General features: G+C 37.9%; 2 protein-coding genes across 9 annotated transcripts in view; one reads left to right on the top strand and one right to left on the bottom strand.

Moving 5' to 3' along the window:
• The window catches only part of pyd3 (beta-ureidopropionase pyd3), a 79,414-nt gene extending 77,131 nt beyond the window's left edge, over positions 1 to 2,283 (top strand). For both annotated transcript variants that reach the window (XM_076183517.1, XM_076183518.1), the window contains exon 9: positions 1 to 2,283. This exon is cut by the window's left edge and continues 29 nt beyond it. In XM_076183517.1, the coding sequence (XP_076039632.1) occupies positions 1 to 61 (61 nt within the window). In that variant the 3' untranslated portion in view covers positions 62 to 2,283.
• A 4,353-nt stretch (positions 2,284 to 6,636) lies between these two features.
• Positions 6,637 to 19,414, bottom strand: part of eco (Establishment of cohesion) — a 55,935-nt gene continuing 43,157 nt past the window's right edge. For all 7 annotated transcript variants that reach the window (XM_076183526.1, XM_076183519.1, XM_076183521.1 and 4 more), the window contains exons 9-12: positions 14,713 to 14,766; positions 10,797 to 10,942; positions 10,503 to 10,701; positions 6,637 to 10,348 (exon numbers count right to left, since the gene is read on the bottom strand). In XM_076183526.1, the coding sequence (XP_076039641.1) occupies positions 9,827 to 10,348; positions 10,503 to 10,701; positions 10,797 to 10,942; positions 14,713 to 14,766 (921 nt within the window). In that variant the 3' untranslated portion in view covers positions 6,637 to 9,826. The remainder of the gene's footprint in view (positions 10,349 to 10,502; positions 10,702 to 10,796; positions 10,943 to 14,712; positions 14,767 to 19,414) is intronic.

Below are 19,414 nucleotides of genomic sequence, written 5' to 3' on the forward strand. Positions count from 1 at the left end.
ATCTCTCATGGAAGCAATCAAACCAGACTACAAACCACCTGTCATCAAGGATACTTGCTGAGTGGTGATATAGCTGCCAAAGAAAGTAGAAGTTACCTTTCATTGCATAACAGTATTTAATGGTGTTCTTGTGAATCCACCATTACTCTTAGATTGGTGATAATTCTCGTACGTGTTCCACTAAGTACTACAAACTGTACTGTTTTTGTTCTAATTCAAGGTAAACAAGTGTAACAAATAATCATGATGTGTTAAAGGTAGTAATGCTCTTGGACTGCAGTAAAGATATTTCATACTAGTTGCAAGGTATTGATTATATGAAAAACTATAATTAATTTTAATAATCACAGATTTTGTAGCTGTATCACTTTCCTCAACTTTTGGTCACTTACTTAGGTGCATTGAATTTTAACATAGTTGTGGAGGATGTTCAAGATAACTTTATTTTTAATATTCTTTATCTTCATTAGTTGTCTTTTCATTTGAAATGTGAAGATGTAAGTTTTTCCATTATCAGGATCATTTATCACAGTAAAAAGAAGTTACCTAGAGTATTCTTCTTCATTGTATCAGAAGTCAACAAATCCTGCTTATCTTATTAAATGGTTGTGCTAGATCTGATGATATTCTTACCAGTGTTTTATCATTTTAAAAATGTAACTAAAGTACATACATATGCCAAAAGGCTGGGTCAAAGCATACACCCATCCAAACACCTAATTGTTGTCTCCCATCTTGGTTCCCTGTGAATGAAGGGTTATCCCTGTCTCCTACCACATTAAGTCGAAGGCAATTCAGCAAGACTATCTCCACAACAGGGCCTGACAGCTGGAGCTGCTTTACCTCCACTGCTTCATTACATGGCAACTGCCCCCCACTCCCAATCCAGCTGAGAAATATAGAGCATACAAGAATAAGTCCCTTTTGGTTATGTCATTTCTTCATCCATTTACTCTCCATTCATTACTATCTTTTGCTTGCTTGACATTCATTTTTGCATCCAGTACCCCTATCAACCTCATTCTTGGTTTTTACCTCAAGTTCCCTGTATCCACATTTTCTTTCCAAACTTGTGTTTGTTTTTGTTCACCATCTTGACATTTTATGATCACCTCTAATCTGCCAACTATTACCACCCCCTGCTTCCACATTTCTCTATCCATCCTCACAATTCCAACAGTACTTCTTAAACACTTCCTCTCAAACACATTCATTTGTATGGTGATCCTCCTCATTTCACTATATATAAAAAACATATAAATAAAATGTGTGCACATGTGATTCAACTGACATTTGAAAGTACTTGTCAGAATTAAATATTCCCAATGTTTTACTATGAAGTGATTATTTCATATGAATAAGTACAGTATTCACTTATATTCACTTATTATTACAGTATTCACTTATTATGATTATAATAACATTGTTATATGTAGTAACCGGTATTCATGCAGGTTTGAGCTTTTCTCAAGTGGACACTAATTAGAACTTATAAGACTGGAAAGATCTTGAAGTGGAGTAAGTTATTTGTATTTGCCATCAAAGGATTCTTACTATCAAAGGGTCCTTTTGCAGAGCTACAGAAACTAAGATTCCAGTATATAATTATTTCTAAATCGGTGGAAAAGAATATGTAATTGTCCTCTAAAAATAAGTTTAAATTCTGAAAGAAAATATGCCAAGTAGAGTATGTACTGTATACTCTTTAATCCAGAATTGATCAATTTATGTTTATTTTCATTGATTTCTCAATTACACATGTTTTCATTTTCCCAGAAACTGGAACAGCAGTTGATGATCTATTCAAACTGAAAAACCCTAATTTATGTTTCAAGGTGGATCTGAGTGGGTGTGTGCCTCAACTGGCTACTTCCCTTAAAAGGGGGAAGAAGCCCTTGGTATATATATATAATATTTCATGGTAGCACTAAATGGATACAAATATTTGACAAATTATACTTCCTTGTCATTATTTTTTATTTATTTATTTTTTTGTCATTTAAACAAGGTTAATTTAAAAATATTAGAACATAATGTATGCTCACTGGAGAGAAGTGGTAGATATGGTTTTTTTTTTAAGATTACATGTCTGATTAGGGCACCAACTTCTTTGTATCTGATGCAGGTTCTTGTAGGATTAGCAATGAGAGCTTTTGTGTGAAGGTGTTTTCTTGCAAACATATTTTGTATTTCAAGATTTTTCCTTTAAACAAGTTTATGGCACTGCTTATAGGATATGTTAAAATGAGCATGTAGTTACTCTTGCATAAAAATTTTAAGATATTTGTAGTATACATCCCTGTGGATCTTTTATTTTGACACCCTGCTAACAAACTATGAATTTACCAAGTTGGAGTTGGGAAAGGAACAACAATCATGGAGTCCTGTATGTTGCTTTCCAATTATCATACCTAGCTTTAAATTTATGTATTGTTCCAACTTATGCTATATCTCCTTCTCCAATTATTATACTTGGATTTGAATTTATGTATGGAGCTTGGGCTACATTACTTTCCTGGTTATTCCAAGTATTTATGCAGCTGTATGGGAAAATTTGGGTCGCCAAGCCATTTTATTGGGTCGCTAAGGGTTTGCAGAAAACAATTATTTTCCCACTACAAATTTATTATAATTATATACTGTAATAATTAAAATACATGATGCCTAGTTTTAGGATTCTAAGCAGACCATGATTAAATAAAAAATAAATAAAACCCACTTTTAAAAGCATAACCATATTACTTATAAAGACAATTTGTATATCTATGTAGGCTTGGGTCGCGATGCTTGATTTGTGCAAAATTTTGGGTCACTGCCAAAAAAGGTTAAGAACCACTGCTTTAGACATTTAGGCTTTCTTAGACATTTAATCTCCTGGAGGAGGATAGGGAGACATTGTGGGAGTGAAGAGCTAATGCTCTGACATAAGTATTAAATCTAGTCTCAATGGCTCCTCATTGTTTCTGTACCTGGTATTTCCCTTTACCCACAGAGTCATTGTGTTCAGTGGTTATATCAAGTAGTAGGTTTCCCCAGAGGTTTCTCCACCCTTCACTGTCATATCTTCCCAACATATTTCTTGAGTTAAAATCACCCATAATTGCTATATTTCCTCTTTCAGTAAATTAGTTCATATTTTCTTTCTTCCAACAGTTTGGAATGATTGCTTTCAGTCCAGGACTGTGTTTTGGGGGCACATCATTACTATAATTTTTCTACTTTTCATGTGACTGTTTTCAACATTGATCATAGTTGATTCCACATTGTTTTTCCTTCTGTTATCTTTGTCACATTTAAGTCTTTCCTAATCAAAAATACTCCCCTACCCTGTTTTTCATTTCTATTTTTCATCCAATACTTGTTCCACAGTATTTGGTGGTAAAGGAATTTCTTTTCTACAATTCCCATTATGTCTGTTTTTTCTAAAACCAGATAATTTAATTCATTTAGTCCTGAAATCATTCCATCTATGTCGGTACAAGCTATCTTTGTTATTTTTTTTTTCTCGTCCTTTTCCGTCTACTTTGTATCCTTTTGCTTGATATACCATTTTCTCAGCCTCAGGTCCACCACTCTCCAAAAAATATTCTTTTCAGCCTCAGCTCTTTTTATTTTCATTTCCAAGTTCCTTTTCTTTTTCATTGCTCATTTCTTTTTTATCCATACATTTTTATTATGTTCACTATTTGCTAGAGAGTACTTCCTCTGCTACCATTTGAGACCTAAGTTTTGCTTTTAGTGGCCTTTATTGTTTTTCTTTCAAGTATTTTCCTATTCTATGTGTATCCTCAATTTCTTTATCTATATCCTGTCCCTCCTTTTGAATCTCGTCAGAATTTCTTTAGCGATGTTTTTCTCTCGTATCTAGAAACATCAGGTTTATCTTTAATACTGTGGTGATTGGTTTGACGACGGCATCATCACCACTAGACAGTGATACTAGTGATACTAGTTTTCGTCATCGCGTCGCGCGCTGGGTACCTAGTGATACTAGTTTTCGTCATCGCGTCGCGCGCTGGGTACCTTATCAGCCCATAACACTTTGTCTCGTGAGGTCGTCCGTTCTGTAATGGATTCGTGATCTCTGACCCCCGTATGAATTGAGCCTTGTTTACGTAAGGCGGGAACTTAGAAGAGGCGTATGTTTCTCACGTGTCCCCATTGGCCATTTCTCCCATACAGAGAGATTTTTAGCAAATCAAAATTAGTTGTAGGAGGAGCTTATATCATGAAGAGCTTTCTTCCTAGCCAACATCTAAGTCAAGTTCAGTCTGCTCGGACACTCAAAAGTATTCAGTTAAAGTTGTCTGAGCTCTAAACTATTATATATCAATCTAGCCTAAAGCTAAGTATAAGTGATTCGTTCAACGATCAGAGGTTACAGTTGGAACTGCAACCAGGATTCATACAAGGTCGGTGTCTATTAATTAAGTCCAGCCTCCCACATCCGCACACCCGTACACAGCACAGTCATTATTTTGACTCTGAAGTAATAATATCAAAATAATAAAAGTCACCTATTTGAGAAACACTAGTCTCGTTCACCACCAAATGTGAAGTAAAAACTATATGTATAAAGTTTGTTCGTGTTCCTTGTGATCTAAACTATCTTGGCCAGCTACCACCTACCCATCTATATATTTATATTTAGTCGTAAACAAGGAGCGCGACAATACCATAGATGACAATGCATTTTTTTTTATCAACTGTGCCTGACCAAATTTACCTTTTCCTTAATTACAGTTTCATTAGCATTTTCCTTGATTTGTTGCTTTACTATTTCTTTAAAAGAATTTTTTTCCTGTTCTACTTTCCTCCGTTTATTTCTTGAAAATCATTTTCTTTTATCTTCTCTTCCACATTCTCAGTCTATTTGGTCCTTTCTTTTTTAATGTTTTTTTTTTATTTAAATCTTCATTTTCTCCCTTGATCATATTTAGTTCCTTTTCCCTGTTAGTCTCTGCATTTGCCTTAGTAGGGCTATCTATACATAGCCCTATGCTCACTTTCTAGTTCATTTCATGTAATAAATTGTTCCATTTCTCACCAATTTTTATACCTGGGCTCTATTTCTCTTAATAATTCCACCTCAAAACCCAAAAATAAATTTTTTTTTCAAACCTTTGGTATGTCTTCGGGGTTTCATTCAAGCATGTCCTTTTAGGGATCACCCCAAGTGGTGATTCCACCCTACTTATGCCACGTCCACACGGTCGAGCACTGTCCGCCGGGCACAAAGGCTTTGCTCGACAACGGGCAAACCATCAAACTGTCCATTCCCGGCGCCATTTGCGGGCAGTGGACGGAGGGCTGATATCGCTGCCAAACGCATGAGGTGAGTTGCGAGCAAAGTTAGCAAATCCGCTCAGTACAGACCTAAGTTACCTTACCACCATGTCCGCACCTAGTACTAGTGTATACTGGTCTCGACAAGACACCGTAACATTGATTGATTTATCCCGAGTTCAGGAATGTTTATGGAATGTGAAGTGTATTGATTATATAAATAAGAGACCAATGTGCTGCAGCATTGAAACCCATAGCACAGACAATAAGCAAGAGTGAGTCATATGAAAAAGAAATTAGCTTCCCATTAAATCACGTCTTTGTAACCACTCCCATCACCAGACATGTCTCCGTGATTTCTTGTTTTTCTTTTTAATGCAGGCAACAATTATAATGCTGTAAAGTGCTATCTTTCCAACTAACCTCCAACCACCATTGTCAGCCGTGTGGACACCTTCGCGGGCAGAGTCTGCGGACTTTGCCCGGTAAAGGCAAAGTCTGCCAGGCACAGCTCGACCGTGTGGACGCAGCATTACATCCAGGCATCTTTTTGTTGGTCTTTTTTCTGCAAATTGCCATTATTTTCTTCCATTCTTAGAGTAATCAATAAAAAAAAGATAAACTTGCATTTTGGTCACTTGTACACTTTTTCCTTCCCGCTTTTGTAAACAACTAGTGCTGGTTCCAAGTTGTATCTTTTCTTAAAATCATGTATAGTTTTAGCACTCGCTGTTTCCTCATTCAGTTTGTTCCATATATCTATTACTGTGTGGAAAGTTTTTTTTTTTCAGATCTCCTGTAATTGTCCTAGTTTCTTCTCATGTCCTCTTGTATTTCTTGTCCCATTTTAGTAGGTCATCCCTATCAAGGATTTTCAACCCTTTCATAATTCTGTAGATGGTTATCAAATCCTCTCTCTTCTTTGTTCTAGGGCTGACAAGTTTGGTTTGTCCAATCTTTGTTCATGTCAAATTGCAGTGCTGGTGCCATCTTTGTCACTGCTCTTTGAATTCTTTCCAGATTAATGTTTTTTTTTTTTGTACTAGGTGTCCGTAGATGCTGCATATTCCAATTTTTGTCTTACCAGCGTAACTAGTATCCAGAAGTTAAAGGCCACTTTCATTGAACTTATTCAGTTATAAGTTTCTCAAACTATTTTGTTAACATATTTTTCTGGTATCATATCACTTGAGATAATTACTCCTAGGTCCCTTTCAGAGTTTACTTTTGTAACTTCCTTTGTACTAATTTTATATGGACTCCATACACTATTCTATAAACTAACCAGCAGAGTAAAAACCTGAAATCACAAATCAAATTTAAGGATGTTGAGGAAAAAAAAAATATATATATATTTTCTCAATTTATTTAAATGACCTTAAGCACAACTAAATGTGTCTGGTACATTATAATTCTAAATCAAAATATCTGATACAATTTGTACAAAGCAGTTCCTCATAACAGTGAAAATATACTGTCCTTAAGTAATTACAATTCATGTTAACTAAAGTCATGCCTGTTTAAACCTTTCAATCTCAATAACAAAGATTAGCATACACATACCACATTAGGCAAACTTCAATCTCGTCACTATCAGAACTAACTGATGCAAGAGTTGGCATCAATCTCAATGACTGACCTCGGATCATATCGCATTTTGGGCTTGAAAGTTTAACACTACCACTGTCTTCACAGTTGATCTATATACAAACTCTGGGCTCTTATTTGGATGGTAACAGGTGATGATCATGAGCCCAGCACAGTATTCTCTATACCAAACCTTGCAATCAACATGACATGGACTAGTATTAGACCAGCCATTGACCACCTATCTATCACAATCGCCACAGGCATAATGCACATAAAATTTTACCAACATTCACAAACTAAAACAAAGCCAAGTGGAACGGCTTTACATTGTACATTCACACACACACAGTTCTTCACACCCAATATTCACCCTAACTCTTAACATCAATGCAGCATCATATACTGTACTTACATATGACAAAGTTTCATCACGAATACATCATACTCAGACAGACAGACACACACACACAAAATCAAGAAAGCAAGCATGAACAAGAGCACCAGAAATTGTGTGATCATGAACATTTACACACCAATTCTGCACCCAACCTCTCAGCATTATTTAAGACTTTACACAATACATACTGGATGGATTTAACTGCAAACTACCACATTGCACACTACTCACCACTTAAGACTTTTGACTTCTTCCCATAACTGGACACTACTCACCACAGTAGATACAAATAAAGCTTTTGACATCTTTTCACAACTGTTTCTTGTACACAATATTTATGACACGCCATTACCTAACAAAATGATGGCTAGGAAACCTTATGGCGTACACAAATACAAGATGCATCAGGTACATCATGCACAAAATCACACACAATTCCCATAAAGCTAGGCACCTATACTAATCAACTTAAACATGCATAATAAGCAAACACCCATCATACATATGGCACCTAATACTGATGACATCACACTTGCATATACACACAACTCCGATGTTCTGACACATTTGCACTTCTTGAATTTTGTTGTGGCTAAATTTTGAAAAGGCTGGGTGGAATATACTCCAAATGGAGGTTTTAATTTTCCTGGACTGTGCCTCCACTACATATAATCATGTCCTTAGCAGGAACAAAATAATCAAATTACATAATATTGAAGAGAATTTAAGATATATGATCTTAAAAAATATATAATTGAGAGGCAAATGACAATGACCACCAAACATATATATACAGTCAGCACCAATGGTATTGGTTAAGTACCCCTTTCTCCTTCAACACTCAAAATAATAATTAACAAAAATATTTGGGGTGGGGGGCTTTGGGCAAGAGAGGAATGTGTGTGGAGGAAGGATGGGAGAAGACGGGGGTGAATGGAGAAGATTGTATATGGATGAGGTTGTGATACATGAAATGGGGGTGAGGTAGTACATGCGAGAAAAATTGGATGCAGCCCAAAGGGATTTCTCCTTTTCTGCATGGGGGGGACAGGGGGGGTCGCCAATTTTATGAAGCGGCCTTGCTGTGGATGCGCTGTGTCTTGTGATGCTGCTTCTGACCCAGGGCAGTTGACAAAATGCAGGGATGACCTGTCATCCAGGAGGTGCTAAGATAAGAGGGAGGGTAGAGGATGGAAGGGAGTGGAGCGGAATGTATTAGGGATGGATTGCGGAACTGATTCAGAAATTAGCACATGGGATTCAAAGTTGTCCCTGATGTCTTGGATCTCCTTTATGAGCTTTGGCACAGTTGTGGCATCATGTCCTCAAAGCCATCACTTAAGCAGTCCCCAAATATTTTCAATGGGGTTTAAGTCCTGACTGTTACCAGGCCAGTCCTTCTTGTAGTCCACTCCCACAAACTCACACCATTCCATGATTAATTTTGTTGTGTGCAGGGGCACCATCCTGCTTGAACACCTCACACCTACATGCATCAAAACAATCCTCCAGATGCTTGCACAAGTTCCAAATAGCGTACTCTGTTCACTGTAATGTAATTATGCAACACCACTAACACACATGCCAATACCAATGTAATTTTTTCAGGTGGTTAGTGGGTCCCTGATAATTCACCATAGGTATTGGCGCCAACAGTATATATATACATAGGTACAACTATTGGCCACCATACATATATATATATACATAGGTACAACTTATCATTTCAAACAAAATATTTAGCTATACAATTTGCATGACTAATGGGTAGATCGAAGACACATATCATTATGCATCATACCCTAAACATTGCAGATTTCAAAATATCACCAGTGAAGTTGATGCAAATAATGAATTACACAGCATTTCTTATCCCTCCCCTTTTTCAATTTTAAAATTGCTGCCCTCTATACTTAGGCTTAAGCTAGTCCAGCATCCCCCTATACTACTGCAGGTAAAATTATATAGTACTCAATAAAAAGAAAAGAAAAGAAAAGAAAAGGAAGGCCTTGGTGATAAAATATCTACCTACAAGAGGTAACCAATAAAACATACCCACAAATATTTCTTCTGTGCACCGGTATACCTTACATGTAACATAAAAGGGGGTGAGGATCCTACCCCAAGAGTATGTGGCTGTCACCTTTGCCCTATATGCCTGGACTGTTGGGGAAAGTAACAGTAACTGCTGGGAATTGAAGAGAAGTGTGGGATTCACACCCACAACTAAGCATATCTGCCAGCACACTTCCTATGTATATATTACACCTAAGTTTATTTCAAATCTCATCACCCTAGGTTCAGTGGCAGTGGTGAGGTAAACATGGAAAACAGTTGTAGTTTTATTCACGGCAAAACATCAGTGAACAAAAACTTTTTTTCGGTTTAGTTCACCACCCTGCCACTCGCATATCTTCTATACCTCAGTTTAAGAAATGCTGATCTAGGACATACTCCAGTGTCTGAACTTTGTTCATGAGGAATACTACTGCAGCTGTAACATAAATATGAAATGAAGATGATATTGGATACTTAAAACAAGTCTGTTACCAATTACCGCCTATAAACAAGAAAATCTCGCCTCTTTGTATACTTTTCTGCAAATGCCATACCACTCTCTGTTGGGTCAGAAAAAGCAAACTTATCACAGGAGAGGATGTCACCATGATATACGTTTGACCTCATTGCATCCACAAGACCAGTAGCAACCCTTTTCCCTCTTGCACTTGGCAAGACCCATATGCGGCTTATACCAACATAAACCTTTTCTTTTTCATCAGAGCAACAATAAAGTCTGATACCTGAAGAATTTCTTTGATCTGGAATGACCCTCTGGGCACTATTTATAAATTCTGCTACCAAACAACCAACAATTTTTTTCTCCAAAATATAGAGGAGCACATTACTTCTCTCTCTGATCATCAATCCAGGTTCTGAGAACCCTAATTCATTATCTATAATGTCAACCACTTCTTCACACTTACGCCAACAGTAAACAGGGTCATCTGGTTTTACCATTATGACTCTGCCGCCGTTGGCATCTATGTGACTCACTTGTCGTTCAGCCCTCCAACCCTGAAAGAGTTAATTTCCAAAAATGTTAAAAATAAGCACACTTCAGAGTCAACTAATTCAAAACCTAATACATATACTGTTAAAATGAGTAATAAACAATAGCAAAAGAATCTTGTATATATATATACATATATGTGTAAATAAATTCACTCACTGTGTATCTAAGTGAATGAAGAAATCCATCATGGAATTCCTTGTGCTCTGCTTCTTCTGAAGGATCTCCTATCTCATACACCATACCACAAGTTTCACAGACATGGGCCCCAAAATGTTTTTGTCCAGCATCAATGATTGTCTGGGTAAGGTCAGTCTTTTTCAAGAAAGAGCCTCTAACATTTCTCGACATCCTTTTACTAAAAGAAGAAATATAAGGTTAGAGATTTTACACAAACATAATAATAATAAAATTATGTGCCCATAAATTAGATCCAGAACCAGCATTACTCACTTGTCATCACTGTTGGTAATCCTGTTTGTAAGCCGTGTCTTGGGGTCAAATATTGGGAAATACTTATTGGTATCTGAAGTTTCATCTACAGAAGCTACCTGGAGTATTTTTCGAGGTGAGCGCCTGGGCACACTTGTGGGGATTTCCTGTAATGAAGATTTAGTTCTAGCAAGTGTCCACAGCCATCCCCTGTATTTTATGTAAATATTTTAGATACACCTAGTAACACTGTTATAATTAGTTATGTTAAAAGATGGTAAAAATGAATGGTGGGATGAAAAGGTTATGACAGAAAAAACATGCATTTGAGACAGAGTGAAGAAACAAACAAGGATGTATCCACAATGTAAATTAAATTAGTCAATGCATTGCCCTAGATCTCGTGGGACACCCATGGTTTCTAGGTAACCAACCATAACCACTGGATTGGCTCACGCCTTTCATGAAAGAAATGACGTGTTGTTGCCTGGGTATTGCTACGGTGAAGCCCTGCATGATAAGGTGTAGGGTATTCTGTGTGACGGTTGCATATGGGTTACTTTGTTTTTCTTTGGCCAAGCCTATTCTATGTCAATATTGTTTAGTGTAGGATGGTGACCTAAACATAGGTTATACTATTGTTCTTGCTTCTCTTGTGTGGGACTGTTCTGTACAGTAATTGTCTGAAGGGCTTTGATGGAGAAAGGTGTCTGGTGGTCAGTCCTGAAGTGATGGTCTGTGATTCAAATATGTACATGTTTTGTATAAATGTGCTGTGTGGTGGAGGGAAGTTGATGTAGAGGTTTGCTGCCAGTGCCCCCCCCCCCGCCAACACACACACACACATTTCTATGCTTGTATGATGTAATAAGATGGGAAGTACGGTTGAAGACAGAAGATACCTACTATTTTCATGTGGCGACAATGTGCTATGAAATTTTTCCAAGGGAAAATAAGTGTTGGATGGGCATGGGATGAGTTGCCTTGGCTGGCTACTTCTGTTACAAGGGGTAACCATAGTATAAAACTAGTTCTAGGGGTATTTAGTTTCAGTATGCAGATGTTTTCCTAGGGTAGTTTTGGTGAATCCCATTATTCTCAATGGTTTCCTTTGTATAGCTTGCAGGGTGCCTATATTTGTTTTCCTAATTGCAATCAAGCTGTGGAGGAAGTTGAGTGTGATTCTCAAGAAATGATTGTCAACTGCTTTAAATTCCCTTTTGTTTGTGAACTCAAAAGTTGCCTTCCTGTGGATTCTGTCTTGTTGCATTGCCTCTGACCCAAACAGTGGGCAGGAGACAGGGATGACCCTTCATCCATGAGGAGCTAAGATAAGAGGAAAACAATGGGTAATGGATGGGAGTGGAATGCATGCTTTTATATATTATATATATATATATATATATATATATATATATATATATATACACACACACACACACACACGTATATACATTTTCCTTCCCTGTCTGGGGTATTGGCTGCAAGTTATTGTGGTTAAGTAGCATGCAGTTGATACTTAAGGGTCTATATGAGCCACCCCTACAGACCACAGCCTCAAATCATTTTGTCAGCGAGAGGAAATCTATATAGAGTAATGATGATATTATACTGTGGCTGTCCCTACACCCCTTGTTACTGTCCTGTACCATTTCTCTGAATATTCATTTACTTTTTTTGCCTAATGCTGTGGTGGGGGAAAAGAATACTGCCACCAAGCTTCCCAGATTCGTACAAGGTGACAAAAAACGGGACGGGGATACAACTAAGCACCCTTCTCCCTATAGCCCCAAAGGGAAACTTAAAAAGTGAAGCCATAAGAGGGTCTAGGATAGAGATAGGTAGTTGCAGTGGAAGCCACTAAGAAAATGACAGTGATGAATGAGGAAAATGGAGAACAAATAAATGGAGGTGAAAGCAGTTATTAAAATGAGAGCAGATAAGGCACCTGGGTTACATGGATGTCATGTGGAGTGTCTAAAAAGTGTGAGACAGTGATGGTGGACTGGCTGGTGAGGTTCTTTAATGTTTGTCTAAAAGTGGGAAAAGTGCTAGATGACTGGAGGAGTGCCTGTATAGTTCTGCTTTACAATGAAAAATGGGACTAATGTGAGTGTAGTAGTTTCAAAGGGATCAGTTTGTTGAATGTAGTTGGGAAGGCTTATGGGAGGGTTTTGACTGAGAGGCTTAGGAGAGGAACAGAGAGAGTAATTGGTGAGGAGCAGTGTGGGTTTAGGAAAGGTATAGGTTGCATAAATAAGATATTTGTGGTAAGGCAGATATGCCAGAAAGCTTTAGGAAAAGGTATTGATTTTTTTGCCCCTTTATACAGACATTATATCAATGGTTTTTCCCCCTTACAAGGGAGGTAGCCAAAGTCAAAGGTATAAACCCACTCCCACCCTTTCCCCACTCTCTTTCAAAGGAAAAGGGGACAAGTGTGCATGTAGTAGTTTCAGAGGAATCAGTTTGTTGAGTGTAGTTGGGAAGGATTATGGGAGGGTTTTGATTGAGAGGATTAGGAGATGAACAGCAGGAGTAATTGGAGTGGAACAGTGTGGGTTTTGGACAGGTAGGGGTTGTGTGATCAGATTTTTGTGACAAAGCTTTATGAAAAGGTATGGATGTTTTTTTGGGCATTTATGGATTTGGAAAAGGCTTATGACAGGTTAGACAGGAAGACACTGTGAGAGGTCTTGCAGATATATGTCATACAAGGAGAGCTGTTAAGAGCAGTCAAGAGTTTTTACGAGAGCAGTAGAGTCTGTTAGAATTAGAAATGGAGAGAGTGATTTCAGGTAAATGTGGGAATGCACCAGGGATGTATTATGTCACCCTGGCTGTACAATTTATACATGGATGTAGTGGTGCAAGAGGTAAACACAAGGGTAATGGGCAGCGGACTGGAGATGGTTAAAGAAAATGGAGAAAAATGGGAGATAAGCCAGTTTTTGTTTGCTGATGACACTGCACTTGTGGCATGTTCAGAGCAGGGATTAAGGAAGTTAGTGACAGTTTGGGAAGGTGTGCAAGAGATGGAATTTGAAGATAAATGTGGGTAAAAGTAAGGTGAAGGGGGAAGAATGGGACAGCAGATTGGAAGTGAGTATTATGGAAGAGACTGGAGGAAGTGGTTAGCTTTAGATACTTGGATGTGAATGTGGTGGGAAAGGGAGGGGGGAGGTAGAATGTAGATTGAGAGAAGCCTTGGGGGATTAAAATGTGTAATGAGAAACAAACATTTGGGAATGGATGCAGAGTCGTTGTGATGACAGCACTATATGGGGCAGAAACATGGAACATAAGAGAAAGAGAGAGAGAGAGAAAAGAAAGAAAGAAAAAGTGTTTCGAGATGAAATTTGTGAAAAGTATGGTAGGATGCTTGCTGGCTGAGCGGGTTAGGGCATCATTACGATGACGATTCGAACCCCGCTTGCTTTTTTTTTTCACACACACACACACACATATATATATATATATATATAAAGACTGGATTGGGTGAGACACAAGGAGATGAGGAGGAGAGCAGGGATAGAAAAAGAATTGGGAGATAAGGTTCATGAAGAGTATTGGGATGGTTTGAACACATGGAAAGAATGAGGGAAGTAAGATTAGTATAAGAAGTGTGGAAGGCGGAAGTGGATGAAGTGAACATGAGGGGGCAACCAAGGATGCAATGAATGTATGGTGTAATAGGGTTGCTGGGAAAGAGGGGATGTCTATTGAGGAAGGGAAGAAGACAGAAGATAGGGGTGGGTGAAGAATGGTTGTGTATGGATGATGCTGTGATGCACGGAAGGGACGGAAAGGGGGAAGGGGTCACCAATTAAATGAAGCAGCCTTGCTGTGGATGATTACTTTTAATCCATACAATGTAAAGATTAATGAATACTTTTCACATGAAAATGAATAAGAACCAAGTACATATGATACTTACCCCTAGCTTTTCCTTCTCTAAATTGGTCTTCTTCCTTGGAGATCGTCTTGGTGACTAGGAAAACAAATACATTCATCAGAACCACATCACACAAAACTCATAATATGTATGTATGTGAGTGGTGGAATGATGAAAATTTTGGAAGTAATAAAAAGATTTTTTGAAGAAAATTGAGAGGAAGAGGAGGCAAATCAATTTGAGAAGAAAAGGTAAAAGGTGCTGATGGAGAAATGATAATGGAAGAGACGGCAGTGAGAGGAAGATGGGCAGAGTATTTTAGGGAGTTGCTAAATGTGAAAGATGATAGGGAGGTAAAGGTAGTTGCAGGGTAGAGTGGCAGAGGACTTGTGGCAACATGCCACTACTGCAGTGTCAATTATAATCAAAATTATATGTTGTAAATATTGTTGCCACATACTAGGATGGCCCTTATAATGTAAAAAGCAGCTATATGAAACATTATTGCATAACTTGTACAAAGTAATAAAATATTTATTGTATATAATGTCATGGCAGACGGGAAATTCAATAATACGTTGACAGTGCTTGGAAGCCACTTGCCTTCTTTTCCAAGAAACTGAGTAAGACTAAGAAGAACTACAGTGTATTCAACAGGGAGTTCTTTGCTGTCTACCAGGCAGTCAATTCAAGTATTTCCTTGAAGGTAGTTCATCATCTTCACAGCTCTGCCACTTACAGTACATTTCTCAACAGATATTCGTTACATCCAAGGTACTGACAATGCACCCACTGATGCCCTCCCCAGAAATATTAATCCCATGTCTTTGCAGTCTCCTGTCATCAACTACGCTACCATTGCAGCAGCACAGGCCAATTGGGATGACTTGCAGCGATTGTTGGACAACCCTACCCTCAAGATGGAGGAAAATTCAAGTACCTGGCACAGAGTCTGTATGCTGATGTCTCCTCCGGCAACCTTCGCCCTTTATACCTATGTCATTCCAGCATTAACTCTTCTGCCACCTTCATGACCTTGCACACCCTGGCATCTACGTATCCCAACGGATGTTGACCTTGAAGTTCATCTGGCCAAGCATGAACAAAGACGTCAGGCACTGGGCCCGCACCTGCCTCCAGTGGCAGGCCTCCAAGGTAACACGACACACGTTTCCCCCATTAACTCACTTTCCCACCCCCATACTCCAACGGCTACAAGTACGTGTTCACCTGTGTCTTCTCTTTTTCTGTACAAGGGGATAGAGAGGGGGCAGTTGCCAATTAAATAAAGTGCCCTTGCTGCAGATGTATTGTGTCTTGCTATATTGCTTCTGACCCAGGGCAGTGGACGAGAAGCTGGGATGAAAGGAGGGAGGGAGCGAGGGTTGGTGAATGGTAGTGGAGTATGTGGGGATGAAATGGATGGGAGTGGACTTATGCTTTTGACTTTGGCTACCTCCCTTGTGAGGGGGAAAAAGCACTTCGTATATGTATGCATAAATCTTTAGTGTGTTGTGGGAAAGGGCAAATTTTTAATCTCTGTGGTTGATGGGAGGGGCATTTGAATGGGTTTCCTGTATAAAGGTGTGTGTTTTAGACTTAGCCATCCCATGTATACATGGACAAAAGGAGAACAGTGCTCTAATAAATATGATAAATTTAACTTGTTAACAACAGTTTCCAGGAGGTGCCAAGATAGGAGGGAGGGAGGAGGTGGGAATGATTTCTATGCCTTTTTCTTTTTGGCTACCCCCCGTGTAAGGGGAAAAAAGCCTTTGGTATATGTATGTAACAACAGTTTCATGTCAAATTTACCAAGGAATATGAAATGGGTTATGGATATGCCAGACTTGGCTAGTGGGGGATTCAGAAATTCATTCAGTCACTGATTTTATTGTCTGTTGCCTACAAAATCCATAAAGTGGGTGTCAAATTGAAGGCTGAGTGTATATGGATGGGCTAATGTGGGAGGCAAATGTGATGGTGCTGGGCATAATTCTACAACTGGTGAGAGTGGAAGGAAATGGGTGAGCTAGCCAATTGTGGATGACACAGCTCAAGGTTAACCACTTCAGTACGGGACTTAAATCTCGCGGGCAGCAGCCAATGCCAGCCGTATGACGTGTCATATTAATACTCGCATCATAAAATATAGTCACCGCTTATATCGATCGTTCTCTCTTTCACCCGCGAATTTTGAAAACCACAGAGAATGGGATTCAGGGCGCATTTGGGAGAATGTAAAAACACAGGGGCGACTACAATAAATATAATCAAGACGCCGATATGGCAGCATCACGAATCCACTTGCTCCTCATGACGCCTACGTGTGCGGCACCGTATGGAAGGGGTTAAGTGCATCAAGAGACTAAGACATTTGGTAGCAGAGTTTTGGAGTGTGGCAACAAGTTGGATAAGAGTTTGAAGGGAAGGCTGAAGAATGTGGAGAGATTAAGTAATTAGGGTAATATGTGGCAGGAAATGGAGGTGTGTGGATAGAAGTAAATTACAGAAGGAAGTAGACATCTATATACATACATATACCAAGGCTTTTTCCCCCTTACAAGGGAGGTAGCCAAAAAGGAAAAGGCATAAAATCATTCCCACCCATTCCATCCCTGAATACACTCCACACCCCTCCACCCTCCCTCTTATGAGTAAAGGCAGCAATGACTGCAACAGCTCTGTAGGGAAGAGGCCAAACGCAGAGTATGGGAGTCCAATATATTTTACGTTTCGCCCAGCAGGGCTTCTTCAGAAATAACATCGATGAAAAACATTTTACTCCTTATATAGCCCGAGCCTTGCGGGGAGAAACAAACATTAAAATGGTGTACTTACAATTTGCGCAAATTGCTTGTTACTTGTAATTAAAATTGCCAATGGTTTGTTAATTGTAAAAAATCCACTATTCTGATTTATATTTTCTATGAGGGATATAAACGCCGATTCTAAACATCTACGTTTCATTGTATCGTTTTCATATTTTATAATCTTGGAATTATTCCAATCAGCATTGTGGCCGGTATCGAATCTATGTTTAACAATGGCATTATTCATATTGTATGTTTTCATATCATATTTATGTTCTAATACTCTCTTATCAATACCACGGAAACTTTCACCAATGTAAACCTTTTCACAACCTAGACATGGCACACAATAAATACCTGCTTGACGAATATTTTCCCTGCTCTTATTTCGGTTTTTAATGAGATTACCAACTGTTACTGAGCTGGTTTTAACAACCTTAACACCAGCCTTGTTTAATAATGGGGAAATATTGTCTGCAACTGAGGTATTAGGTAATATGATCTTCTTTGTATATTCTTCTTTTATTTTTCCAACTCTTTTGTGAATAATTCCAGCTTTCTTCTTGGCTTTTAGAATAAAATAAGGAGGGTATTTTAGTTCAGTAAAAGCGTTAAAATTTTTATTAAATTCTTCATCCAAATACTCCTCTGAACATATTCTTAAGCCTCGAAGATAAAAACCTATGATAATTCCCATTTTGGTTTTCTTATCCGTAGCAGAGTAAAAATGTACATAATCATTATTATTTGTCTTTTTTCTAAAAACTTTAAACTTTACATTGTACCAACTAAAAAAGCCATCGAAGTGTTAACCAATGTATTGTCTGAACATGATGAGTTGCATGTACCTGTTTGTGATTTTATTAGACTAGTGAACCTTTGTATTTCAAACTGTTGTTTTACTTTTAATGATAATTATTACAGACAGACAGCAGGTTTACCAATGGGTTCACCACTAAGCCCAGTGCTGGCGAACTTGTTTCTAGAACATTTAGAAAATACTAGTTTTAGCAACATTGTCCCTAGAGACTTAGTTTGGTTAAGATACGTCGACGATGTACTTATAATAGCTCCTCGTAGGTTAGATTTGAGTAGGATTTTAAATCAGTTAAATCTTGTAGAAGATAGTATCAAGTTTACAGCAGAATATGAAACTAACGACATGTTGCCCTATCTTGATACCCTTTTGATAAGAGACGGAAACAATGTAAAGTTTAAAGTTTTTAGAAAAAAGACAAATAATAATGATTATGTACATTTTTACTCTGCTACGGATAAGAAAACCAAAATGGGAATTATCATAGGTTTTTATCTTCGAGGCTTAAGAATATGTTCAGAGGAGTATTTGGATGAAGAATTTAATAAAATTTTTAACGCTTTTACTGAACTAAAATACCCTCCTTATTTTATTCTAAAAGCCAAGAAGAAAGCTGGAATTATTCACAAAAGAGTTGGAAAAATAAAAGAAGAATATACAAAGATCATATTACCTAATACCTCAGTTGCAGACAATATTTCCCCATTATTAAACAAGGCTGGTGTTAAGGTTGTTAAAACCAGCTCAGTAACAGTTGGTAATCTCATTAAAAACCGAAATAAGAGCAGGGAAAATATTCGTCAAGCAGGTATTTATTGTGTGCCATGTCTAGGTTGTGAAAAGGTTTACATTGGTGAAAGTTTCCGTGGTATTGATAAGAGAGTATTAGAACATAAATATGATATGAAAACATACAATATGAATAATGCCATTGTTAAACATAGATTCGATACCGGCCACAATGCTGATTGGAATAATTCCAAGATTATAAAATATGAAAACGATACAATGAAACGTAGATGTTTAGAATCGGCGTTTATATCCCTCATAGAAAATATAAATCAGAATAGTGGATTTTTTACAATTAACAAACCATTGGCAATTTTAATTACAA

The sequence above is a fragment of the Oratosquilla oratoria genome, chromosome 4 (genome assembly GCF_046742065.1).
Source record: "Oratosquilla oratoria isolate Oo_2021 chromosome 4, ASM4674206v1, whole genome shotgun sequence".
Classification (NCBI taxonomy): Eukaryota; Metazoa; Arthropoda; class Malacostraca; order Stomatopoda; family Squillidae; genus Oratosquilla; species Oratosquilla oratoria.